The 23,659-nt window shown below is 48.3% G+C and overlaps 7 protein-coding genes across 7 annotated transcripts; 4 read left to right on the forward strand and 3 right to left on the reverse strand.

The window, feature by feature from the left end:
* Window positions 1-4,190: 4,190 nt before the first annotated feature.
* Window positions 4,191-5,348, forward strand: ANOM_000259 (uncharacterized protein; the record flags this gene model as incomplete). Its single annotated transcript, XM_015545517.1, has 1 exon — window positions 4,191-5,348. The coding sequence occupies one exon, from the start codon at window positions 4,191-4,193 to the stop codon at window positions 5,346-5,348; it is 1,158 nt and encodes a 385-aa protein (XP_015412636.1).
* A 780-nt stretch (window positions 5,349-6,128) lies between these two features.
* On the reverse strand, window positions 6,129-7,818 carry ANOM_000260 (uncharacterized protein; the record flags this gene model as incomplete). The annotated part of the gene is made up of 2 exons (XM_015545518.1): window positions 6,129-7,574; window positions 7,717-7,818. The coding sequence occupies 2 exons, from the start codon at window positions 7,816-7,818 to the stop codon at window positions 6,129-6,131; spliced, it is 1,548 nt and encodes a 515-aa protein (XP_015412535.1).
* A 1,155-nt stretch (window positions 7,819-8,973) lies between these two features.
* On the forward strand, window positions 8,974-10,503 carry ANOM_000261 (uncharacterized protein; the record flags this gene model as incomplete). Its single annotated transcript, XM_015545519.1, has 7 exons — window positions 8,974-9,025; window positions 9,129-9,321; window positions 9,382-9,676; window positions 9,732-9,807; window positions 9,870-9,916; window positions 9,967-10,142; window positions 10,200-10,503. 7 exons carry the CDS (start codon window positions 8,974-8,976, stop codon window positions 10,501-10,503), a joined length of 1,143 nt encoding a protein of 380 aa, XP_015412534.1.
* Window positions 10,504-11,321: 818 nt separating this feature from the next.
* Window positions 11,322-13,423, forward strand: dbp9 (ATP-dependent DNA/RNA helicase; the record flags this gene model as incomplete). Its single annotated transcript, XM_015545520.1, has 4 exons — window positions 11,322-11,619; window positions 11,678-11,754; window positions 11,824-12,302; window positions 12,364-13,423. 4 exons carry the CDS (start codon window positions 11,322-11,324, stop codon window positions 13,421-13,423), a joined length of 1,914 nt encoding a protein of 637 aa, XP_015412533.1.
* Window positions 13,424-13,864: 441 nt separating this feature from the next.
* On the reverse strand, window positions 13,865-16,619 carry ANOM_000263 (uncharacterized protein; the record flags this gene model as incomplete). Its single annotated transcript, XM_015545521.1, has 2 exons — window positions 13,865-15,647; window positions 15,847-16,619. The coding sequence occupies 2 exons, from the start codon at window positions 16,617-16,619 to the stop codon at window positions 13,865-13,867; spliced, it is 2,556 nt and encodes an 851-aa protein (XP_015412532.1).
* Window positions 16,620-17,446: 827 nt separating this feature from the next.
* Window positions 17,447-18,354, forward strand: ANOM_000264 (mitochondrial 54S ribosomal protein mL60). Its single transcript, XM_015545522.1, has 3 exons — window positions 17,447-17,523; window positions 17,643-17,872; window positions 18,030-18,354. Exons 1-3 carry the CDS (start codon window positions 17,483-17,485, stop codon window positions 18,080-18,082), a joined length of 324 nt encoding a protein of 107 aa, XP_015412539.1. The 5' UTR covers window positions 17,447-17,482; the 3' UTR covers window positions 18,083-18,354.
* A 224-nt stretch (window positions 18,355-18,578) lies between these two features.
* On the reverse strand, window positions 18,579-20,729 carry ANOM_000265 (uncharacterized protein; the record flags this gene model as incomplete). Its single annotated transcript, XM_015545523.1, has 1 exon — window positions 18,579-20,729. One exon carries the CDS (start codon window positions 20,727-20,729, stop codon window positions 18,579-18,581), a length of 2,151 nt encoding a protein of 716 aa, XP_015412538.1.
* Window positions 20,730-23,659: the final 2,930 nt, after the last annotated feature.

Here is a 23,659-nt window from a genome sequence, read left to right on the forward strand (position 1 = left end):
GGGGAAGGGGGGCTGGTTTGGGAAAGGTGCAGTGTGGATGACGTGAAACGTGGTGATCCAACAGGGCTTCGCTTGTAGATTAGGTACAGCAGCCACCAGTGCTGCTGCTCATCCGAATGACTCAATAATATTTTTAGTCGCTTCCACCTCTGCTCTTTTTCTTTTCTTTCCCTTTTTTTTTTTCGTTTGTGTGTGTGTTCTTGTTGGGTACCTGTTCAGTCACTTCTTTCTTTTGCTCCTATCGTTTTTCTCGGTCCCTCTCTTCCCTGCGGTACTTCTCCCTCCCCGGTTAGGTCGCTCTACCGGTAACCCACTCTCTCTGTGATAGTCTCAGAGATGGAGCAGAGCCTGCAGATCAATCAAGTAATTGTTCGATGGCGCCGCGTCTAGATTGCTGTATGTCAACGATGAGCAGTGGGTGCAATGTGGCAGTCGTCCTTTGCATGCAATGTATCCATCGAAAAAAAAAAGACAAGGAAAAAAAAGAAAACCACTAAAAAGCGTCGGTCGTAAGCTAATTTGGCAGGAACACTGTGATCGTGGAAAAGGCGGCAGTCGGTTGGAGAGTGGATGAAGACGGCGTGCGTGGGTCAAAGAATGGAAAAAGAGAGGAAGAGCGAAGAGGAGTCAGAGAGGAGAAAAGCGCGCTGCAGCGTCGCTCTGGCAGACGGTGAGTGGAGGACTGAGAGACGAGAAGCCGACGGGGCTGCAGTACGTAAATGCAGAAGAGGAAAGAAGTGTCACCGGCGAGGGTCTGGTTGGTGAAGGATGAAAGACAATGAATGATGAATGGAGGAGTGCTTCTGCGCCTGACGAAGGGCACAACAAGGTGGGGTTAATAGTGGGGATTGGGTGATAAAAACGACAGACAAACCAGGCTGGAAGGAAAATTTTAAATCTGGAAGCAGAGAAAAACAGTACTCAGGAAAAGAAAACAACTCAGAGAGACGACCCAATCCAGATACAGTATTGGATTCAGAATCAATCAATCAATCAACACTACAATGGAACAGACGAACGGACCGATAGGAACAGAAGCAACGAGTAGAGGAAGAAAAAGGGTGGGCGATCGACACATGAAAAGGGACGAAAGGCGATGGTTTTAAGTTCGGGGGTCGTGACCACCGGAAGAAATTGTAAAGAAATTCAAAATTCAAATCACATAAAAAGAGCGATTCAACATCAAGTTTCTTCCTGGGTCGGAATCTCTGTGAGGCAAATTGTGATCATTACAGATCTTGCCTCCCTGGTGTTTAGATCAGAATATTCATCTTTATTTATCCTTTTTCTATTCAATTTGATCTATATTTTCTATTTCTTTTGATCAAAAATCGATTGATCTGGCAAAGATTGAGAAAACCGATCAATGAATCCACAGTCTAAGCAACAAGAATAATAATAACAACAATCATAATAAATTAAGATTAGTATCTGTAGGGTGAGACTTTCTAATGAACTGTTGAGCAAATGGAAGAAGAAAGAAAGTCGGAACGGAAAGTGGAGGGAGTGGAGACAGCCTCCAAATCCACTGGTGCGATTGATGCCTGATCGACTTTTTGCTGATTTATTACCCGTTCTGATGGGCGAAGTCGACATACATACATACATACCCGTGACCGGTATGTATGTATATAGTACCCTGACCGATGGCATGGACGAGTACTAGTACTTAGTATTAAATCCACAGGTCCCGAATTGTTCCAGCAAAGTCAAAGCAAGTCAGGATTCATCCTTACTTTCATGTCGAGTATTCTTCTCTTCAACGCCACTTTAACAATACCAAACAGTCGTACAGACGACCTGCAGATTCGTCCCCGTTCATCCATTGACGTATTAAAAAGGTCGGATTTGAACACAGCAGGAGATCGGGATGTTACATATCATCTAATAATAACTCAATGGTTTTGGATATGACAGATATTGGTCTACCGCAGTTTCCTTTCTTTTCTTGTTGGTTTTCTGGTTGTTGTCAGGCCCAGCCCATATACTACCGTTCTGACTAGGAACCGTGGTTCTCAACGGAGCCAATCCACGGAAGTGGGACAAAGATAACCGTCTTTGAATTGAAGTATATACCGACGACTAGTGTTACCTTCAGATACCTAATACTCTTCTTCCACCTCTCTTATTTTCAATCCGTTTCCCTATGGCCCATTCAATGTACTATCGAACACACGGGTAAGCCTATTGCCACCATGACTCCTACGATTATATATGTAGAACCTCACCTCAGCCGGTACGATAATTTCACTCCGCAATCGCTGCCCAAGACCTCGGAAGCTGCAGAAGATCGCAGCCCAATCACAATGTATCGCCTCCACTGAGGCATATTTCGTAGAGAAAAATTGGTATTTAATAAAAAAAAAAAAACCATTTCCTACTCTATCCGGAGTATTGTCAACGCAAAATGTCGCAACTGGAGGGGCAGAATCTGCAGAGTCAGCAGTAGGTTTCTCACGGTCCATCATTTTGCATTTGGATCATACGGAGTAGCGTTCCTTGATTGGCATAAACCCCACTTATTATTTATTTCCAGGCAATATATACTCAGTATCACATTTTCTTCCAGTCATCTACCCGTCAGGCCTTCAGTGGAGCGTTCGGTGTATCAACGGCATGGAAGCGCGCTAGAAAATTATCCTCGACAAATGTCGATCCGAATTCACGGGTGCTTGGTTAAATACGAGCAAACTGTTAGATCTTTGTTTCAAGACTTGACAAATAGCCGTTTGCCTCGGATGACTCTCGCCCGATACTTCTATTGTTTCTGCGATTCAGTCAAGAGTTCTCTACAGGGGATGCTGGAAATCTCGGGGCACACGACCACAGCATCGTATTTAGCGATGACGTCTGACTGTGAGCGGTTCAGATAATAAGGCTTTTGGGCACTAAACGGCTTCACTTGTCACATTCTATCACATTCATGGGCTCGGGCTGGAGACCTTCGAATAACAATCGTTATTCTACAGGGTCGACCTTGATAATGAGTCATCTGACTAGAAGTAAGGGATGGATGTACTCTGGCAGTCAGCTACATGAGTCCCATGCAGCCAGTGGCTTAGTTTCCCGTCCGCATGAGATTTGCTGTCACGATCGCAGAGTATGGAACACATTGCAGTACATTTACAATGACTGGCTAAGATACGCATTTCAAATCAGCCGACTATCCTGGCTCATTTCACAGCTGAGGCTGAGTGGATCTAACCTTATCCCAAGCTTTGCGTCATGCTGTCTCCTTGAAAGCCGTCCCCTTACCGATTGGCTCAAGAAACGCAGTGCATCGGGACCAGGGTGTTGCTTTTCGACCAGGCAGCGCTTCCATTCAGCAGCGGAACCGATGGATTTGGTCACTGCGAGTTGCTTTATGAGTTGCACGATGCCAAGAAATCGTTACTCACTATCATGATAGATGATGCTGGTATTGATGCCCAATGTCCGAGAAGGTTGTAGTACCTCCCGTAGCTTGTTTACCATTAACTATACACAAGGAGCTGTTCAATGATATCACTGTGCCGTTGTAGTCACTCAAAGCCATCCGCAGGTTCGGCGCGGCGTTGGACGCGGGGCCCGAAACTCGCAGTTTCTCGATTGTACGTGCACCTTGGCGCCTCCGATAGCGGTTGCGGGAAGATATCCATCCTCTGGTCTGGTAAAATTGTTAGAAAACGAAGATTCTAGAGGTCTTTGGTTGACTTCCCTTGAGATCAACAATAGGTGGTGTCTTGTCTCGATAAGGACCGATAAGATAAGCAACGCTGACTCAGCAAGTTGCCGGTCCAACGCGATCACCCAAACAAAAGAAAAGCGTCATTCCCCAGCCTCTCGATTTACTCCAACCACCGCAATTTCGGGCGGCGATCGAACTGTTTCTGCTTCCTAAGTCCTCAATATCTACAACTCTCCATTCTTGCATACTAATCAAGAATCAAGCGTCTATTGACACGAGAAGCAAATAGTCTACGAATACCTTCCAACATACCGCCTATCTACGATCCCGATCGAGCCTAATCTACGATAGTGGACCGCAACCGCCAGACGAAGAATTCCGACCATTCGTACACTCGCCAGCGGGTGGTATATCCACATTCCTGTGCAATCTGGAATGTCATATTACCTCATCGGACATACCAACTGACTGCATCAGAGTTCCGTCTTGAGCTACGTGCTCTTGACTACTCTCTTCGCCCAACATGCCTCCAGTTATACAAGTGGGGAACGACTTCCCCAGCATTCCGACTCCCGACAACAATGACGTGCTCAGAGAAATTCAGCCGTCACCAGAGGTCGAAGCCCTCACTGAACGATCGGTGACAGCGTCACTCGCGGAAAAGCCCCATTCCCTCGTAGCACGAGATGGGTCATCGAAGTACATCCCAGGTGATGGCGCGGTAGACCCGCATAAGATCAACATGCAGGGCCTGCTGGCGCTTTTTGCCCTCATAGGAGCTGCGTTCGTTCTCGCTGCCATCTGGTTCTTCTTCTGGGCCAAGAACGGTGGATTCATCTGGCGAAAGGGAGACTGGGAAGACTACAAGTCGACAGTTCTACGACGCAAGGGACCCGACGGCGAAACCCTAAGTAATGCGACAAAGAGTACCAAGCTGGGGGGCGGCAGTGTCGTCGGCAAGCGCTACGATGACGACGGCTACACGGTCTCAGGATACACCGACACAGCGACAGAAATAACAGAGAAAGACGGACCCAGGCGCAAGCGCGGACTTAAAGAGAAACTCCTTGGACGACATAAGAACGAGCGATATGAGAACGAGGCGGATGAAGACATGCGCGCGTACCGTAAAGAGAAGCCTGCCCGAATCGGCGGCATCAATGCCGAGGCCGACGGCACCTACTACGGCAGTGACTACGACACTTCCAATCCACCCAGCTACTACCAGCAGAGCGAGATGAGCCAGGTTCGCGATTACGCCTACGAGCCGAGCCGTCACAAGAGCACGCGACGTGATTTCTCTTTCACCCCAGGCACCGAAGAGGCCCTGAGTCAGCCTCCAACAGAGCATCACCGCACCCGCGAACCCTCTACTCGCCGCCACAATCGTCGTCGCGAAAGACGTCACCATGCACCTCCGACATCGTCCTCGCGCCAGAGCAGTCCCCGCAAGCGTGAGAAACGGTCCGTGCCAGGTCATTACACCGAGCCACTTGACTTTTCGTCTGCCCCCTCGCGCTCCGAATACCAGTACTCGAACGTTGATACAGAGGATACTGGAACCAGGAGCTACCACCACCCGATCCCAGGATTGAGCAAGGGATACCGCCGTGATGGAGGACGGAGCCGTCGCCGCGACAGTCTTAGTGACAGTGACGGCGATGAAACTCGATACTCGTGAGATCTGCAGTCTTCTTACCCACAGAACTTTCACGATAATCTCTATTGGTAAATGTAAATAGTATGCTTTTTTCTTTTATTTTGAACTTTCTTTCAAACAACACGACAAGCGCATGGAATATGAATGGAATGGACACAAACACAAGAGTATCGGGATCACAGTCTATTATATTATGAATGGTATGGGTATGGATATGGTCATGGTTAATGGAACTCAATCAATGAAATAAATGTGTCAATGCAATATAGTTCACCAAGAACATTTGTTTAGGTTTATATACGATTATACCTATTTTACTATCTTGAACTCTTGAGGAAGATCCATGGTTATAATCTTGGAAGTATCTTCAAGGACAATAGATGCCTGACTCATAATTTGATAGTAGATAGAATGATTGTGGTGGGTTTAACCTTGCAAATGCCAAAGGAATTTAAAGAATAGAAAAGAGATGGCCGAATGCACTAAAATAAATGAAAACTCCCATCGGTAATTCAACAAACGCCAACAATCCCAATTTACCAAGTTATAGTACAATGTGTACACAGCCCGAAATCAGCGCGAATAACGATCTGAGATGATAACAGGTTCGAAGTGAACCCAGGATCAGATGGCGAGAACGGAGTCAGAAACGTCAACTGGGACAAATGAGAAATCAAACCACATAATGTAAAGTCACAAAGAAAGAAAAAGAAAGAGGGGGAGGGAGCGAGGGAGTAAGTTCGTCTGGATGGCTGTGTCATACGAGATGCTCTTCTGCCGGTTCAGTGTCAAAGAAACTCCTCAAATCGAATGGCTCCCGGAAACTGTATCCCTAACACTTCCAGGCTCCTGAACGCTCATATCACTAGTGATTGGTGGCGGCGGGGGAGATACAGTGGCCTCGTCCTCAAACCATTGGTTCAATGACAACTGACTGACCTTTTGCTCATCGTACCCCTGATCACATAGGCTTTTGATCTCGGGTAAGGACTTGAGTTGGCCAATCTCAACGCTTGATTGTCGAAGCCGGTGAAGGAGCCATTTGTTGACGAATTTATTCTGACTGACGTTCTCCTCGATAGGGTCGAAAGGAGACATATCCTCTTCTACAGAGGCCTTCAGAGGATCCTCCGGCTGGTTGGGAGGAGCAGCTGGATAAAGCTCATATACGAAGTCACGGCCCCGGATGCACTCTTGTGTCAAATGTCCTTTTTCGAAGCAAACTGTCCGCAGCTGATTCATATTCTGTTGCATATGGAATAATTCGTCGCAGATCTCTCTCCTTTCTGCTTCATAGGAGCGAAGAAACTCCATAGACTCATCGTCCATGGGGATATTCAAGGACTCTCGTTCCTCTTTCTTCTCCTGGATAAACAACCACTCCCTGTCCAGTTCACTCAATCGCTCTTGAATCATGCGGACGTCGGTTACACAGGATATATAGTCCACCACATCAGAAGGATCCTCTGAGGTTGAACTGGTAGTTGATCTCACGTCACTAAAACCATCGTGATCACTTAGGGGCGGCTCATTGGGCGTCGGAAGAGAATGATGACCATGCGATAAACGGGCAAAGTCTTCCATAGCTGTAGTAAGCGTGTACTCGTCCCGCTCCAGCTCGCTTTCAGCGTTATTATATTCTGCTTCCATGTCCGAGTATATACCAGTGGCGTCAAGAAGAGCTTCATTGTTCTGAAGCAATGACTGAATGCTTGTCGGAGTACCTTGAGCCACGGTAACATGTCTGATAAACTGCGCTCTGATATCGGCTTCTTCCTCCCTCTTGAATCTTAGTGCCGTGCGTCGCTCTTGTACCTCGGATCTTTTAAGGGCAACCTTATTCTGCAGGGCTAATAATTTATTGTTGGCGCTCAATATCTTAGCAATGTGCGCAGTATCGGGTCCATCTGGCACAGTCTGGTGTTCCTGTGGGTCTTTAGATCTGCCCAGAAGTGAAATACCAGCATTGGCGCCCTTACTAGTTTCATTTTCAGACGGATTCAAGGGGGAATTGATATCGGGTGAGCCCTCATGGGGATGGGACAGGGATTCCTTAACTTCAACATAACAGCTGGCAGAGGAGAAATTTTGGGTAGAAATGAATGGCCCCGATCCATTTTTCAAATCCAATCCAGGTGGACTTTCTGGAGAAGTCGGTGAGGGCGTTCCAGAAGGATGCGTGGCTTCCCCGGGCATCTCCAACTTTTCCGTAGGCAACGGCTGCGTAGAGCGCTCGTCACTTTGATCCTGATGGGCGAGAACACATATGCAAATGTGAGTAATAATTAATTGTGTAGCAGATAGTAGTGCTTCAGCAAGAAGAGCAAGAATCCATGGCTGTTACTGGGTCTTTATGGTATACATCGACATGCAAATAAACGGGACTCACCGGTTCATTCTGCTGGGACGAAGAATGCCAATTCCACCTCAAATATTTTCGGACACGATCGGCCAAGTTTGGCATGTTCTCAGGCATTTTCCATGCGAACATGACTGGCAGAACCACTGTTCACGCAACGGAAAGCAAAACAACGCCCAAAGAAACCGCTTCATCCACTGCGGGACGGGCCGGGGCCATACTAAGTATTTATTAAATCATTTATCGATGTCGGCTCCTATTTCCGGTTCTTGTCAGCGCCCCGTTTTGGGTTGCTCTTTCTTTTGATATTTTTCTTTTCTTTTTTTCTTCTTTCTTTGTGGTGGTCGTCTTATTTGTTTCTTCCCGCATGGATTTGACTCAGCACTGGAAGGTGCCTTTGTATGACACGTCTCCTGGATGAATCCGAGATCAGCAAACAAAGCGCTGTGCAACCTTCCAGCAAATCCACAGGCAGAAACCGGACAGAGTACATACAGACGGTGGATGGTTACATCGGGAATTTGAGTCTCGAGAACGACGATCCTAACATATGGTAGATTAGTGGATGACGACAGCCACTGAACCACGTTTCATATTTCATTCCTTCGGTTCCGGATTAACGGTGAGACTGACTCGTATATATGGGTTGGAATGGTGACTGGCCCGCGACCGGTGTTGGTTAGTGACGACGACTAGAGTATTAGACTGACGCTAGAAGAAAATGAACCAACGGTCTATTGGCGCTTCAGGCGGACCCTCCATGTCTCCGGCGGGGAATCAACAACAAAAGAAAGCACAGTGAATGCTGTCTAGCGATCAAGGAGTCCAATTGCAACCATGGAGGAGACCAACCGGAATTCAAGAAGACACCAAACCCTCCGGTCCTCGCGAAATATCGCTTCTCTGTTTTTCTTTTTCGGAAGCGAACGTCAGGTGCATCCCACACCTGCGACTCAGCGTGTGCCAACAAAGACCCAGCGGCAGATGGCGTGCAGCTCGACTTAATGTCGACAGGGAATGCACGATGAATTACATCGGAATGGCTATGGATGGGGCAGAGAACCAGAAAAAAAGAGCCGCATATCCTCTCTTACCATTCCAAGCGTCCAGCGAAAATGGACGATCGCACTTCTTGGAAGGATTTATAGCCCGATTCCCATCCGACCATTGCAGGCACAATGCCAGGATTCCAACTCTTCTTGATCACGCTGGTTCAGACAAAGCCCAACTTGGCACCCCTCCAACCGTGTCGTCTCTTGTATGTTGCCCTAAGGAGATGCTGTGATCATGGCTTCCGACCGGGACCCAAGAAGAGAACCGACCCGCCGCCGTCAGAGTGGTAAGGGGGCCTAGCTTTACTCCTGCCGCTTTAAGCATCTCACTAATAGCATCGCTTAGGAGCCTCTGCCTTACCACAAGGGAGCCGCGACTTGTATGACCAGGTCTTAGCCACGAGGGGGTATGCAACTCAACACGACTTTCTTTGGTAGATATACCTGCTAAGACGCCTAACGACAGAGAACTATCACGTTCCCAGCCAACTCTACCGTCGCCCGAGTATGCAAATTCTCCCAGGTATCAGGGTAACCATAGGCTTCCCTTCCAGGCCCCTAACGAGCAGCCCCCAGTACCAATGTGAGTCAGACAGTTGCGAGCTCCATAAAGCAATACCGTTTTCCTAATGACTGATATAAGTCAACAACCTAGTGCCACCCATCCTGGCGGTAACTATACTCTCGGGCAGGGCCACTTCATGGGCCAGCCTCAGTCAGCACATGCCAATATATCTCACACTGGTCATCACCTACCTTCCATGACTAGCCATGGCACCGGAGGCGGTCAGGGTTACATTGGTTATCTACCTCATCCACAAAGTGTGGACAATGTGACATATGCGCTTTCCAAAGCCACGATTGGGCCACCTTCTCCTGGATCTCTTGGGTATACCAGAGACAATAAGGGGTATTCATCGGTCAACAATGCCACGAGTGTGAGTATAGAAGGATTGAAACTGGCAGGATAATTGAATTTGACGTTTGTCACAGAACGGACAATTCACTCACCAGAATATTCCCCCGCCTGTCACTTCCGGTCCTACACCCAGTGAACCGCTTGATAGTCGTACGTTTCAATATTCGAGTAGCTACTCATGATGTGGAAGATCATGGACTGATTATAACCAGGTTACAGAGTCCAGGAACATCCCAGGACGTTTTTCAAAGTTGGAAGAGTACGGATGTCTCTCCCGAGATTGCATCACTCACCTAACTATATATGCAGGTTTTTGCTGTCGTCTGGCACGAGGGCATGGGAAATGCAGCGCCTCTGAAAGGGGGTACCAAAAGCCATGCCAGTGATCGTGAATTGATAACTGATGGAAAGTTCGGCGCCAAGATCTTCACTGATATCCGCCGCATGGTAGTCTTCAAGGAACAAGCTCAGTGTGCATGGTGCTTGTAAGTCGCTTAGAGGGTGTTCGTATCTAACAACTTATACTTATTCGAAGCCTTTAGCCCGGTGCACACATACAGCCGTCTGGGCGTCGCCAAAGCGAGTGTGGATCCCTCGAAACATGCAATCATCTATATAAAAGGCACACGACCGGCGTACGGTCCCAACGAGCCAAAAATGACAAAGGACCCCCTGGAGGTAACTCCTGAGCCGTATCAAAAGCTACACATGATGTCTCGATTGAACTTTGGTAAAATTTATACAGTTGAACATAACCAAAGGGTTCTTCCCGTTGGGAATATCAGCGAGGAATCCATGGCCAAGTTCCATTTATATGCCAAAAGGGAAACCGAACTTGGCTACTAAGGGACCTCCAATGGAGAACCTCGCATGTGGTTCAGCGGCAATCTTTGCTTCATCTTCGTCCTTTCTGTTATTTTGGCTACGATCATTGGCTTTCTTGCGAGTTCTTCTTTGATAACCACATTGTCGACCCCTTCCACCAAACGAATGCCATTGCTCGAATGGCCTGCTGATATGTGTTAAGGCAACCCTGATTTGCTACTCCCATTGATACGTTATCTATTGCTATGCATCATATCTTCAACAGCCTCGTCGCATTCAATTTTCTTCCTCTATCGTGCTACACCACTAGGGATTAACTTATGGCAGCCGTGCTCAACCATGGCCCACGAGTGTATCTATTGTGTTAATGGATGCATAGCATGGTGATATATTACTATTACGCCTTCCTTTGTGAGATAATACGAGACTTCCGATGATTGCACCCTCACATGTTAAAACCATCGTTAGTTTACTGATTTCTGTTACAAACTCATTGTATATCGACTTGAAGTTGTGAAATGTTCCATATTGCCTTAAGGATATATTTCAACACTAGTAGTTTGAATCCACCAGTACTATTCCCCATGTAGTAGTCAAAGATCGGATATAGTGGCCACTATATTTAAATGAACAATATTTTGCTCCAGCATGCATTGATTGTTATATAGCTCGACCGAGGGCCATGGAAGCATGTTCAGATATGGAGTAAGGTGAGATGGGCAGGCAATGTTTATGATTTCCCAAATTGATAACGATAATAAAGTTCTGTAGCGGTGGGGCCGAAAAGAAAATACTGCCACCCAAAGTCTCACCGCCCGACAGATTTTCTGAACCGCCCGATGAGGAAAACTTTCAAGCAGATATCTTCACTACCTCAAAAGCCACCCAAACCAAGGACACTCGAAGTTTCTTGGACTTATTTAATTGACACTATGAAGCGGAAGCTTGACGCAAACGATGTTCCCTCTCCGGAGGCCGCAGACAAGAAGGAAAAGAAGGAGGACGACAACGCCGACTTCGAGAGCCTTAACCTGGATCCGCGATTGCGCCAAGCTCTGATCAAAGAGAAATTTACGAAGCCCACACTTGTTCAAGCCAAGGCGATTCCACTGGCGCTTGAGGGAAAGGACATCTTGGGTATGTGTTGCTCTGAATAGCGATCTGTCGGAGATCACCAGGCGCTGATAAGATGCAGCTCGTGCGAAGACCGGATCTGGCAAGACTGCCGCATATGTACTTCCCATTCTGCAGACAATTCTTCAGAAGAAAGCTGTTCGTATACCTTTTATCATGTTTATCTCGAGTTTTCGAGTATAGCCATACTAATCATACGTACTATAGACCGACCCTTCATTGAAAGCAACGACAGGCCTTATCCTCGTCCCCACTCGAGAGCTTGCGGAACAGGTCCAGAATGTCGTTACCACTTTCGCTGCCTTCTGCGGAAAGGATGTACGCTCTGTGAATCTGACACAAAAGGTTTCGGATGCTGTCCAGCGCACTATGTTGGCTGATTACCCCGATCTGGTTGTTTCGACGCCCGCTCGTGTTGTCACCAATCTTGGCAGTTCCGCCTTGTCCCTGGAGAACTTGACACATCTTGTAATCGACGAGGCAGACCTGGTTCTGTCATATGGATACGAGGAAGATATCAATGCCCTGGCTAAGGCTATCCCACGTGGGGTGCAGACTTTCCTCATGAGTGCTACGCTCACTGACGAGGTGGATACTCTGAAGGGTTTGTTCTGTCGGAGCCCTGTAACCTTGAAACTAGAAGACAAGGATGACCAGGGTGCCGGTGTCAGTCAATTTGTTGTCAGGTGAGATTCATGCCAGTTTCGTTGATATTTATGCTTCGGTGGCTAATGTTGTCTGCTCTAGATGCGCGGAAGACGAGAAGTTCCTGTTAACCTATGTCATCTTCAAGCTTCAGCTGATTAAAGGGAAAGTTATTATCTTCGTGGACGATGTCGACCGTTGTTATCGCGTGAAGTTGTTCCTCGAACAGTTTGGAATCAAGAGTTGCGTGCTGAACTCTGAATTGCCTATCAACTCCCGTATACACGTCGTTCAGGAGTTCAACAAGGGTGTCTACGATATCCTCATCGCCGCAGACGAGCAGGAGGTAATCGGAGCCCGGAAGTCGAAGAAGTCCAAGGAAACCACCAACGAAGCAGGGTCAAGCGACGAGGATGAGGGAGAGCCGGAAGAGAAGTCCAAGCGCCGCAAGGTATCAGGAAAAGAGAAAGACTACGGAATCTCCCGCGGCATTGACTTCCAGAATGTTGCATGCGTTCTGAACTTCGACCTTCCCTCCACTTCCAAGTCCTACACACACCGAATCGGCCGTACCGGAAGAGCAGGCAAGACCGGCATGGCGCTATCATTCGTCGTCCCCAAGGACCAGCACGGAAAACACAGGCCTACCTCCACCGCAACCTCCAAGCATGACGAGTCCGTCCTTGCAAAGATCGTCAAGCGGCAAGGCAAGCTCGGCCACGAGGTGAAACCATATCACTTCGAAATGAAGCAGGTCGAAGCCTTCCGGTATCGTATGACCGACGCTCTCCGCGCCGTAACACGACTCGCCGTACAGGAAGCCCGTGCCCGGGAAATCCGTCAAGAGCTGATCAAGAGCGAGAAACTCAAGCGCCACTTCGAAGAGAACCCCGAAGAGCTGCGCCAGCTGCGCCACGACGACGAGCTGCGCTCCGCACGTGTCCAACCTCACCTCAAACACATCCCAGAGTACCTGATGCCCGCCAAGGGCAAGAAGGGTCTTTCCAGTGGAGACGTCGGCTTCGTGAGCTTCAGAAAACAAAACGAGAACCGCATCAGGAAAGCAAGAGAGAAGAATCGCGGCAAGGGCAGTGGCCGGAAATTTGCCGGAGTGAAGAAGAAGGTAGATCCGTTGAAGACGTTCAACCGGGGCCGGAAGTAAAAACAGGGATAATCGTTCTGCTTCAAAGAAAATACCATCATGCTGCTCATTTTACTGTACATACTGGTTTGGGAAATGGAAAAGTTACTATAAGCCTTTCAAAACCACACGCCTTCGTCGTATTTGATATCTACACTAGTACAGCTTCTGACTGCTATCTGACTATTCTAGCCTGCAGGTATAAATAGATAGCCAAAGAGCGCAGTCTGTATGCTAATCAGTCCGAATTCTGGAATCCAAGTGACATGAGTGGCTAGGCAGACAGTCAGTGAAGCTACAACAGATAGAACCAGAAATGCATGTACATCCGCTGTTAAAAATAACTCTATTTTGATATATATTTGACAGAGCCCTGAAACGGCCTCTGGCTCGCCATATTACCATGGCGTTATTTACTAGCATTTACTAGCAACGAATGTATCTACAACCGGTTGTATCGCATCAAGGTAGAAGACTCAGATACTCCTTCCCGAGCAACTGTCTAAGGACACCGTCTTCTAACCCTTCTAAACCAAAAGAAAAATGAACCCACTTTCCCTTGCCCGCCTTTCTTGTCCGCTGTACCCGCTGCTGAACTGCTTTTGCAGCTTTCACGGCTTCCCGATACCGTTCGAGCTCCTTCTCGCGACGATACTTGACTCGCTCCACTTCGACGTCCCATGGGAGATCATCAGAATCCGTGGGCTGATCAGGAGACGGAGCATGCATTGAGAATGCTAGAGAACGAGGCACGGAAGATGGCGACGCGTGAGATGAAGATTCAGCGCCATGTTGTCCAGAAAGGGGAAGAGGCAGTAACTCGCTATCATCAATATGAGGAAGCCATCCCGGGCCCAGACGGACAAACTCGATGTCTCTCCATGACCCATTCCATTCCGGACCGGCGACGTACGCCTCACCATCTGGCCCAACGCCATCCCAATCTAGTGCTGGGACCCAGTCGCCACAGCCTTCCAGGTCGAGCCATTTCAGACAGTAAGTTGCGCGAGAGAGCCTCCGCAGGATACCGGCTGCTTCGGCCCAGTTGTTCTCGAATGAGGAATATGCGTCTGTGCCGCCGTAGGCGAAGGTTAGGGACCTTTGCGTTGGGTGTCGTACACTGGCATTAATGGAATTTGGTGTGACTGTTGGGACAGGCCAATGTGCTAATGACAGATGTGTTATGGTCGAGAGGCGGGAGAGGAGGTTGATGAGCGAGTTCCAGTCAGTAGCAGATGGGATTGGATGTGCAAGTGAGAGGTAACGGAGATTCTCAAAGCGCAATCCTTGGGTGACACCTTTAGGGAGGAGCGTATCTCCGGCGATGGTAGGACTGTCATCCTCGTTCATTTCATCGTCCCAGGACGCTGGGATGGGCTTTTTCATAGTATGTTGCACGGTACTGGGTTTCGCGGACACCAGCAGTTCGCTAGAGAGTTGTTTCCAGGTAATCCAGCGTCCTAAGGCGCCACTTAGATCTAGACGGCTTATCTCCAAATCATTATCCTGCGATATATCGTCTGCCTCAGGCCGATGTTTCTCAATCAGCGGTCTTAGACCATGCATCATACCCCGCAACGGCTGGTCTCTCGCGTGAATGCTGATATAGCTGAGCAGCAGCACCTTGATATGACTAGGTAGGAGTGCAAGGAACTCCCCATCATATTCAAGATGCCAAGCCCAATGCAAAGCCATAGATTTCAGCAGCATATGTAGCAGGGTGGTTCTTCGGGGAAATGTCGTCCCCGGGAGGCGATCCAGCCGATATATGATTCTCTCGGTTTCCGCTGCACCAGCTTCTATACCAGTTCCCTCTGGATTCTCATGCGAATAGTTTCCCAGCAACCAGCTCTCAGGTGGCGGTGGTCCAGCGGTCCTTCTCACCCGTCGCCCACCAACTCCGGCGCGGCGGGCATCCGGACGAGGGCGGGGAGGCGGGGTTTCGGGGATCTCTAATAGATTCCGCAGCGAGGGATGGACGGATCGCGGTGCGACTGTCCTGAAAGTAGTTCTGGTGCCATCGTCGGAAGGAGAGCTGGAAACCTGAGTACGGCGGAGATGGCTGATCAGGTCGTTGACGGACGGTTGCTCATTTGCTGACGACCGGAAGCGATCATCTCGGGGGCCAGAGGAAGCTAGGGTATGGTGAGCGGTGCTAGCCGGTTTGGTGAAAGTAGACCTATGATGCTTTTTGGGCATCGAGGGATGTGTGAGGGTGGAGGATAGGAGAGAGTTGGAAATGACGCTGAAGTGCGGGACGGAAGCTGTTAAATCTTATCTGATAAATTCGCCCCCACCACTGAGTCACCGAAACCGAGTCGCTTGATGTAACAGTAAGGTAGAGCTTGGGCCAAATTTCTTCTAGTTTGATGATTTACACTTCTGGCTGTCTTTGCGCCTAATATACATTGACATATGAAGGCCTTCATATATCACGAACCCACGATTCATCATCCATCTTCCCTTCCCGTTTTGGTCCTTCTTGAATCCATGTCTCAACAAGACCTTCCTTTGGATCCTCATCGGGCAGCCCCCGCGACCGCCTTACATCTAACACAAGGTCCCTAACCTTCTTGGTGACCTCTTTCCGCAGCTCAACTGCCTCCTTTCCGTTAAGAAGCTCGTCGCTCAACACGCCGACGGGGAGGTCGCGAGTCTCCGGAGATTTCAATTCGGCCTTGGCCTTCAAATCCCGCCATCGCCGTCTCATATCCCCGAACACTGCGTCGGTATCAACCTTCTGTCCGAAGGTGACACTAACGTCCTTCCCCGGTCGTGGGAGGAACCGTGGAAACTCTCGGCTCTCATGCATGACTTGGTCAAACCCTTCTACCCACATAGGGACGACGTCAGGGCATTCATTGGTTTCTAGAATCAGTCGAGCAACACCCCATTTGAAATAGCGCATTGTCTTGTTCGGTGCCTGGTGGATTTTGCCTTCCGGGAAAATGTGGACCCAGGAGTAAGAGTTGCAAGAGAATGCGGATGGAGCCAGATGCGAATCTTCTCCGTTGGTGGTGTACGCCATGGGAAGGTCGGAAAAGGGATCGACGCAGACGTTCTGTAGGCTCCAGTGTTGTCGCTCGGGGCGGGCTTTGTGAGCGTTGACGGGGAAGGGTCCTTTGGATAACAATCGGATCGCCTGGGTTACGGCCGGTTGTGCGACACCACCGTACGGTGAGTGTGCGAGTCGGTGGGTGGGGAGAACCTGACCCATGGTGAAGAATAGGGATAAGGGCCTTTCAATCCGTCGTTAGCTGAGATTTTCGATGTGGGAAATTGAAACAAAGCCATACCTGCCCTGAAAGCAGATATCATGACTGCCAAACCCCCATCTTCTGTTCCAGTTCGAGAAACCAAAATTGTATCGCAATGGTAGGAAACCCCACATGATCGGATCATCCATACTGCTCGTTAGCGACCACGGTCAGTGTGCTCTTCTTTGTCGCGAGTAATCAGGTCGCCTCGGCCATTTTGAGGCGCATCGTACGTACGTACACGCTGATATGGTTGGAAACTGTAGTAAAATAGTGAGATTAGCCATCGCTCGTCAGATCATTGTTAAAAGACAATGAACAGCGGGAAAAGTACCTGTGAGTAGGCCTCTTTTTCTCTGTAACGGATCACTTCGAGAGTCGAGTAACTCCAAGAACGAATCGAGGCCGTTGACCTCGGGTCGACTCAGCGTATACAAAAACGAGCGGCATAGCGCAGCGACACCAAAGACTGTCACCGAGGACATGACCCTCCAGGGTAAGGAGGGACAGTCCCCTGTTGCACCGGAATCCCTTTCGCCCGACATCATGAAGTTATTGAAACCCCATGAAAATAATTGCGACGTTTCGAGCCTGGCGGGGAAGAAGGATGGAAGGAAAAGAAACAGGGACGGGGTAAAAAAGAGGACCCCGGATCATCGGCGTGTAAGCAGTTGGCATCTTCATTGGTTTTTTATTTTAATCCGCGGAGGTCGGACGACGCACGGACCATGTAAACCTGACCTCAGAACGGGATTTTCGCCCGTGACTACACCTTTAGACACTTGCCCTTTGTTATCGCAACCCAGATTCCGTGCCACACAAGATGTTCAAAGCGTCGTCTCCTCTTTTCTCAGGTCTTCTTTGGTATGTAACCCAATTAGTCCTCGTGAACTCTCCGAATCCGCTGCAGTTGCCCCTCCCCGAACGTCTTCGTCAAGAACGTCCAGCTTGAATTCTAACCATCTCTTCTTATTCCATAATAGGAAGATCCCATGGCGAATCTCGCAGCCCCAGAAAGCTCGCCAGAGGAAGCGCCTTCGCACTGTCGATCGTGTGGTAGACACCATCAGCGCAGCCCTTGCCCGTAACGGACAGAAAGCGCGATCCGTCGACCGGTGGTATCGGGAAATGCCTCGCGAGGAGGAGATGCTGCCCAAGGATAAATACACTCTCTTCGACAAGAAGGAAAAGACATACCGCAAAGGCATTCATAGTACGTTACCCCTTATCCTCCGTCTTTTGATCGTGCGATCCCTCTTCACCTCAAATGTCACATCCTTGGCCTGGCGAGCGCGAAGAGGAAAACCAGAATAGAATGGAAAGCAAGATATTGGGATATGTGACTCTGTAGCTGATATCTTATGCAACAGAGCTGCCGAAATGGACACGAGTCAGCCAGCGCGTGAACCCTCCCGGTTTCTAAACAGTTGCTTGGAGCACTATCTCGAAGCAATTCGATGCGAACACTGCCACCAGGCTTTCGGGGCCGAACATTGCGAGTAAATACTGGGATTCATATTGTACGATACACCTTGACGCTTGTTGGCCATGTTTTCTCATGAGAGAGCGTCTTAAACTAGAAAACGGATACACGAGGGCTTACCGGAGTTTTGGCAACTGGGCAAATCGCACCATGACTGTTGAATTTCCTTGTTTAGTTACAATCATAGTTACTTTTAGTCTCGAGCGCATGTACAATTACTTGGTTTGTTTCCACAGGTTTACCCGTACACCTACTATATAGTAAGAACCGGGCGCCACTGCACTGAAATGGCAAGCAAAAGGGCGAACATCACCGGATGGGACATTTAATCAGGATATGGTAGGAGAAAAGCTGAGTATCGTTACCTGTATGGTAAATTTGCTGTTTCCCACCTAGCGAACCGCCCTAAGGCTATTGTTGAGGTGGAGTCATCGGCCTAGATTTGCTGGCGATACGCTTTCTGGTAGAACCGAGTGAGACCGACTGCAACTTGCTTTGCTCTAGTTCTGTTGGCCCTTCCTTCATGAATTGCCTTGCGGATGCGATACCCACGGCGGATATTTTGCCAGTCCTCTAATCTTTCTTGCCAGCCGGCCCCTCCTTCATAGTATGTGGCATTTTGTCTGGCTGACAGCTGATATCCTTGTGGCGGCTTTCGAATTAACCAACAGGCTGGGTCGATATATCCATCCGGGGGATCATCAGCAGAGTCGTCGTATAATTCTAGTCGTTTGACAAGGTCTCTCAACCCCGATGCTCTTCTGTTTCGGTTGACGGCTATTCTCCATGATTCGATCCGCGGCGTGTTGGCAACTTTACGAGTGGCTTCAGGATACTTACGCTTAGGATTCTGAGACGTTGGGGAGGGGGTGTTGAATCTAGGATCCCCAAACTGCCGCTTTGCATCGATAGGGGCACGCGATGCAGGGTCATAAACGATCCAAGTCCGAATATTAAGCCAATGGTTGGGAAGTAAAGGGAAGTGAAACGGTCTTCGACCCGGAATAAGTTGTTGAGAGAGCCATCCGAGTCTTCGGTCCAAGCCGTCTATCAGCATGATCTCCCAACTGCTCAAATGCCTCAATGGAATAGTAAATTGTGCGGATGTTGTTCCAAGCATGTTGGCCTTCTTCTTACTCTGGGGTCTTCCTTCTTTATCACTTCTCTGAGACCATATTGACTTTCGTAGTCGTGTAGATGGACACTGGAATCTATCAAATTGAACGTGGCTTGGATGCTTAGAAACGGAAAGAGTAGTCTGCGACTGGCATCGATCTTGCCTGAACAGCATTGTTGTCGGTTGCCGGGCTTTGGTAGTGGTGACTTTTGCTTTGTAGCTTATCACACTAGCTCTTTCCACACGACGTTTCTGAGTGCCGGAGATACTAAGGCCACTCGAATCACTTAATGAGCTCCAACATGCGGTAGTCCTTTGTTCATTTATCATTTTAGCGAGAGTCGTGCGATGGGACGAGAACTCAGTCAGCAACTCGGACCTGGGACTCCCTGGAGGAACTGAAAATTGATGCTTGCTATATTTCCCACACTCTGGGACATTCAATCCCATCTGGGCAGACCAAACCTGGTATTTGCGTGAATATATTAATGCTCGAAGATTCCTTGATTTTCGGCGATGGTCTGTGGGTCTCTGGGAGTTCGAGGAGCCTTCAGCGCGTTTTCCCACTCTCCGAAAGGTAATCTTGAGATCCGACAGACGAGGAAGGGAGTGGTTAGGTTTTGCTAAAGGATCGTTATTTGAGATATAGAAAAAGATGTCTTTTCTTGTAAGAACGCAAGCAGACTGATCCAAGGAGAGGAACCTTTTATGATTGAGCGAGCGCGCCGAGGGTCTGCCTGCTTGAATAGTACAGTATTTAAGAGCCATTGTAGATTGCTTTGCTCGGGTCGCAGGTGCCACACATCGCAGATCATCCTTGAACAACTCTTTTACAGAGGAGAGTCTCCTGCGCTGTCTCCTCGGTAGTTTGTATCTTTCAGGACAAGTGTTGACCATTTTATCCGATTGCAGAACTCCGGCCATATTTGAGGAGTAGCACGACCCGGCGCCCTGGCCTGACCTAAAGGCGTGTCCACAGGGGCTGCGGATAGCATTTGCCGTTGTAGGTTTGCGCTTTTTGAGATGTGTTCTCCAATGTCGCTGGCACATTGAGTCCTGCTTGCATGCCTCCAGCTCCGTATGATTAAAGCTCCACCAAATCGAACAATAACTATTCTTCGCTGAGTTCCATGTGGCCCATTGTCGGACCTTCGCGAAACATTGTTGTACTATGGACGTTTTGGCCTTTTGACGTTGTAGTGGCACCCACCCGTACCAGGCCTTTACGTAGCGACGTGCAGGGCTGTTTCCTCCTCCAAGGACCTTTTCCATCGTGAAACGACGGAAGAAATTTCCAAGCTTCCAGATTAGAACGGCAACAACAAAGATGCAGAATGTCCCAGTGAAGAGCTCGAGAATAGCCTTGAGAGTAATGTTCTTTGGCCCTGATATAGGGATGGGGGGTGCGCCTCTAATTGGAGGGTAATAGCCAGGTAGAGTATGAGAGAGTCGGGGAAGGACCGGTGCCATCGAAGGGACCTTCAATGATCATCCTGATAACAATATGGAAATAGAAGTGAAGCCGCCGTGGGATTTGTCGAGCGAGAACAACTACTAGTCAGCCGTGAGGAACATGTGAGAGCCGCAAGAGGAAGGCACGACTGAAGTCGGGTCGATTGCCTCACCCTAGAACAAACGTAGCCCTGATTTGGCAAGTTGTGTTCTCGGAAATGGCAAGTTATGGATGACCTCGCTCGCAGGGTTTACACCCAGTCAATACCACCAAAGGGCCTATTTCCCCAAGACCAGCCAATCAGGTGAAAAATGCTTCATACATTAAGGAAACCCATGTTCAAAAGGATCCATTCTGATGACATTTCCTTACTAATATGAGTACCAAGACTCTCATATCAGGATACACCCTTTAGCACTCACCATCTGTGCAATCAGTAGTGCAACCATCGACGTGAAAATTGAACAACCATGCTCCTCACTTCCCTCTTGTGTTGCTATATAGGTACAATATGGACCATACTCATCATTCACGGGCCCTGCTTAAATCCCATGGAGACATTTCTGGAGCTTCATACTTGTTCATATGCACAAGGTACTTCCTTCACTCATATATCAGATAACTTGATGCATGCATGATTTGGGTCCTTTTGAAAGCAAGATGTGATATATGACCCCATGGCTCATGCAAGTATTCAGGGCCAGCGCTTCCCACAAGCTAGGTTCACGACAGATACAATGATGCGATGCGTATCACTCCAAAAAATGCCCAGTCTACAGGGAATCATCTGCCTGGAAACACATCCGTGCCCACCCGAAGAGCGATACTCCCTTGCTTAACGATCCGGAACTCTACCCTGCATCCCCAAAGGACATGTAACCATAACGACACCGAGCGAGGCCGACCATTCTAGGATTCAGCACACTCTGCCTCGTAGTTTCTCTGAGATGACACCGAAAGATTAGGATCCACTATTGCAATCTTACCAGACCGGGTTGTCGCACGACTCCATGAATATACAGCTTCCGGAAATTTTGACGCCATGAAATATTTACATACATATGTTGCATGTGACATCGTTTGGAATTTGGCTTTGGCGGGCCATTTTACAGTCTTTTAGACAGCTACTATAATCCCGGGTGGAGGCTTCGCTGCCCACTTTCCCGTCTGCCATTCTCACCAGGCTGCTTTTCATACTTTCGAATAGATTGCTCAGGGAGATTTCTCCAGAACTATTGAGTAAAATTATAAACAAATGTTTTAATTTCGCTTAGCAAAGTTGATTTCATCATCCTCTGAGTCAGGAGACATATCTGCCTGACTTAATGATATATACTCTTGCAGGAAATAATGAGTGGGGAATGAGTAAGTCAGGCTAACCACTGTGGAAAGTGGATAATAGCTACTCTACTTCCAGGATGCACATCTTCTCTCGCTAAACGTCCCACAGTACACAAAAGATTGCCTGGAAAATGTATCAGTTACACCTCTTGTACGATATCTACATTTAACATGCTTGTGGAACTTGTCGGGCTAGCCTTGCGTATACAGAAACGCAGTTGGCTTTAACGACAGAATTGAAGAATCGATATGGTTCTTGAGTCAAAATGGCATAACTGGAGCGATCTAATTTCTTTTGCGATGGCGGACTCGTCTCCCGTCTGTCGATATCTAGATGTTACTGTCTACGAACCACCTGGCAGACATACACTATGCCCCAATGATGGGCTTACGAGTTTTGGAAACGCTCACTCGCTTCTAGTTCGCCATTAGGGTCATCATACTTCTACCTAGATTGTTTGGATAACCCACACCCATTGGACGAACTATATCGCACCATTGCTTGAAACACCAGGAAAGGAACACCACGATCGCAAATTGCCATCGGTCTTTGTGTGTTTCGGGATCTGTGATAGATGCGTCAATATCTTTTTTTCTCAGCTACATTACGTCACTCATAAGGCTTCCAAGTGGCTAATAGAGCTCTTTCTTAGCAGAAAGCGAGTTTGTGCTTGGATCTGACAAAACAGTCCGTCCACAATTCAGCTTTCGCAACAAAATTTTCCATCCGAAAAATCCTATAAGACGCCAACTATACTACGTGTCCGTCCCGCCACTGCTTCCGATTTTTCCATCTACACTATCATTTCTGGAAAAAAGTAAACATTCGGGTGCCGTTCTCTAATCCCAGGCAGAACAATAAATACCCCTGTCTATCCGATCGGTGTTTAAATTAGCCTAAACTGCAAAGCAATCACCATTCGCCCAATCAGCTGGTTTGGTAGTCCTTTTGCCTAGTACCTACCGTATTCTTAACCAACCCAATGGTTCATCACAAACGGCCGATCCAAATGCGAACGCCTTATTTATTTATTTTTGCTTTGCCTATTTCGTTACTTTTTTTGCGAAAAGTTTGGTCTGAGATCCGATCCAGGAATTCTGGCGGATCTTCAACGTCAATGTCTTACTCCCCAGTGTAGCATAATGGAATTCTTGATTCAGTGGCCACCACTACAGGATCAAATCAAGGAATTGTGTCAATGGTGTGTGACCAGGGTTCAGAAAAAAACAGGTTCAAAAATAAAGTGAAATCCTTCGCAATGACTAAGTGGGTCCACATGGACCATGTGTGGTAATGGAAATAACTGGGATATGGAATATGAAGCAGTGGACCTAGTATCCTTTGCGACATGACAAAACAGGCAATGCATCGGCTCAGGGACACTCTGTCCACCTGATGTCAGATACTAAGGAATCGGCTTGTCGCCACCTGCGTACGCGCGGTTAGGGGCAGGTATAACGTTTACAGTTAGAAGCAGATCGAGATAGCACCTGCATAAGATATAGTTCGCCGATCTTGGATCTCTAGGCATTCGTTGGGTAAAGCGTCATTTACCAAGGATGAATGGCTAATCACGTCATCAGATGCTCAACTTCCGGCCAACAC

This window comes from Aspergillus nomiae (assembly GCF_001204775.2).
Source record: "Aspergillus nomiae NRRL 13137 chromosome Unknown contig00001, whole genome shotgun sequence".
NCBI classification, from domain to species: Eukaryota; Fungi; Ascomycota; class Eurotiomycetes; order Eurotiales; family Aspergillaceae; genus Aspergillus; species Aspergillus nomiae.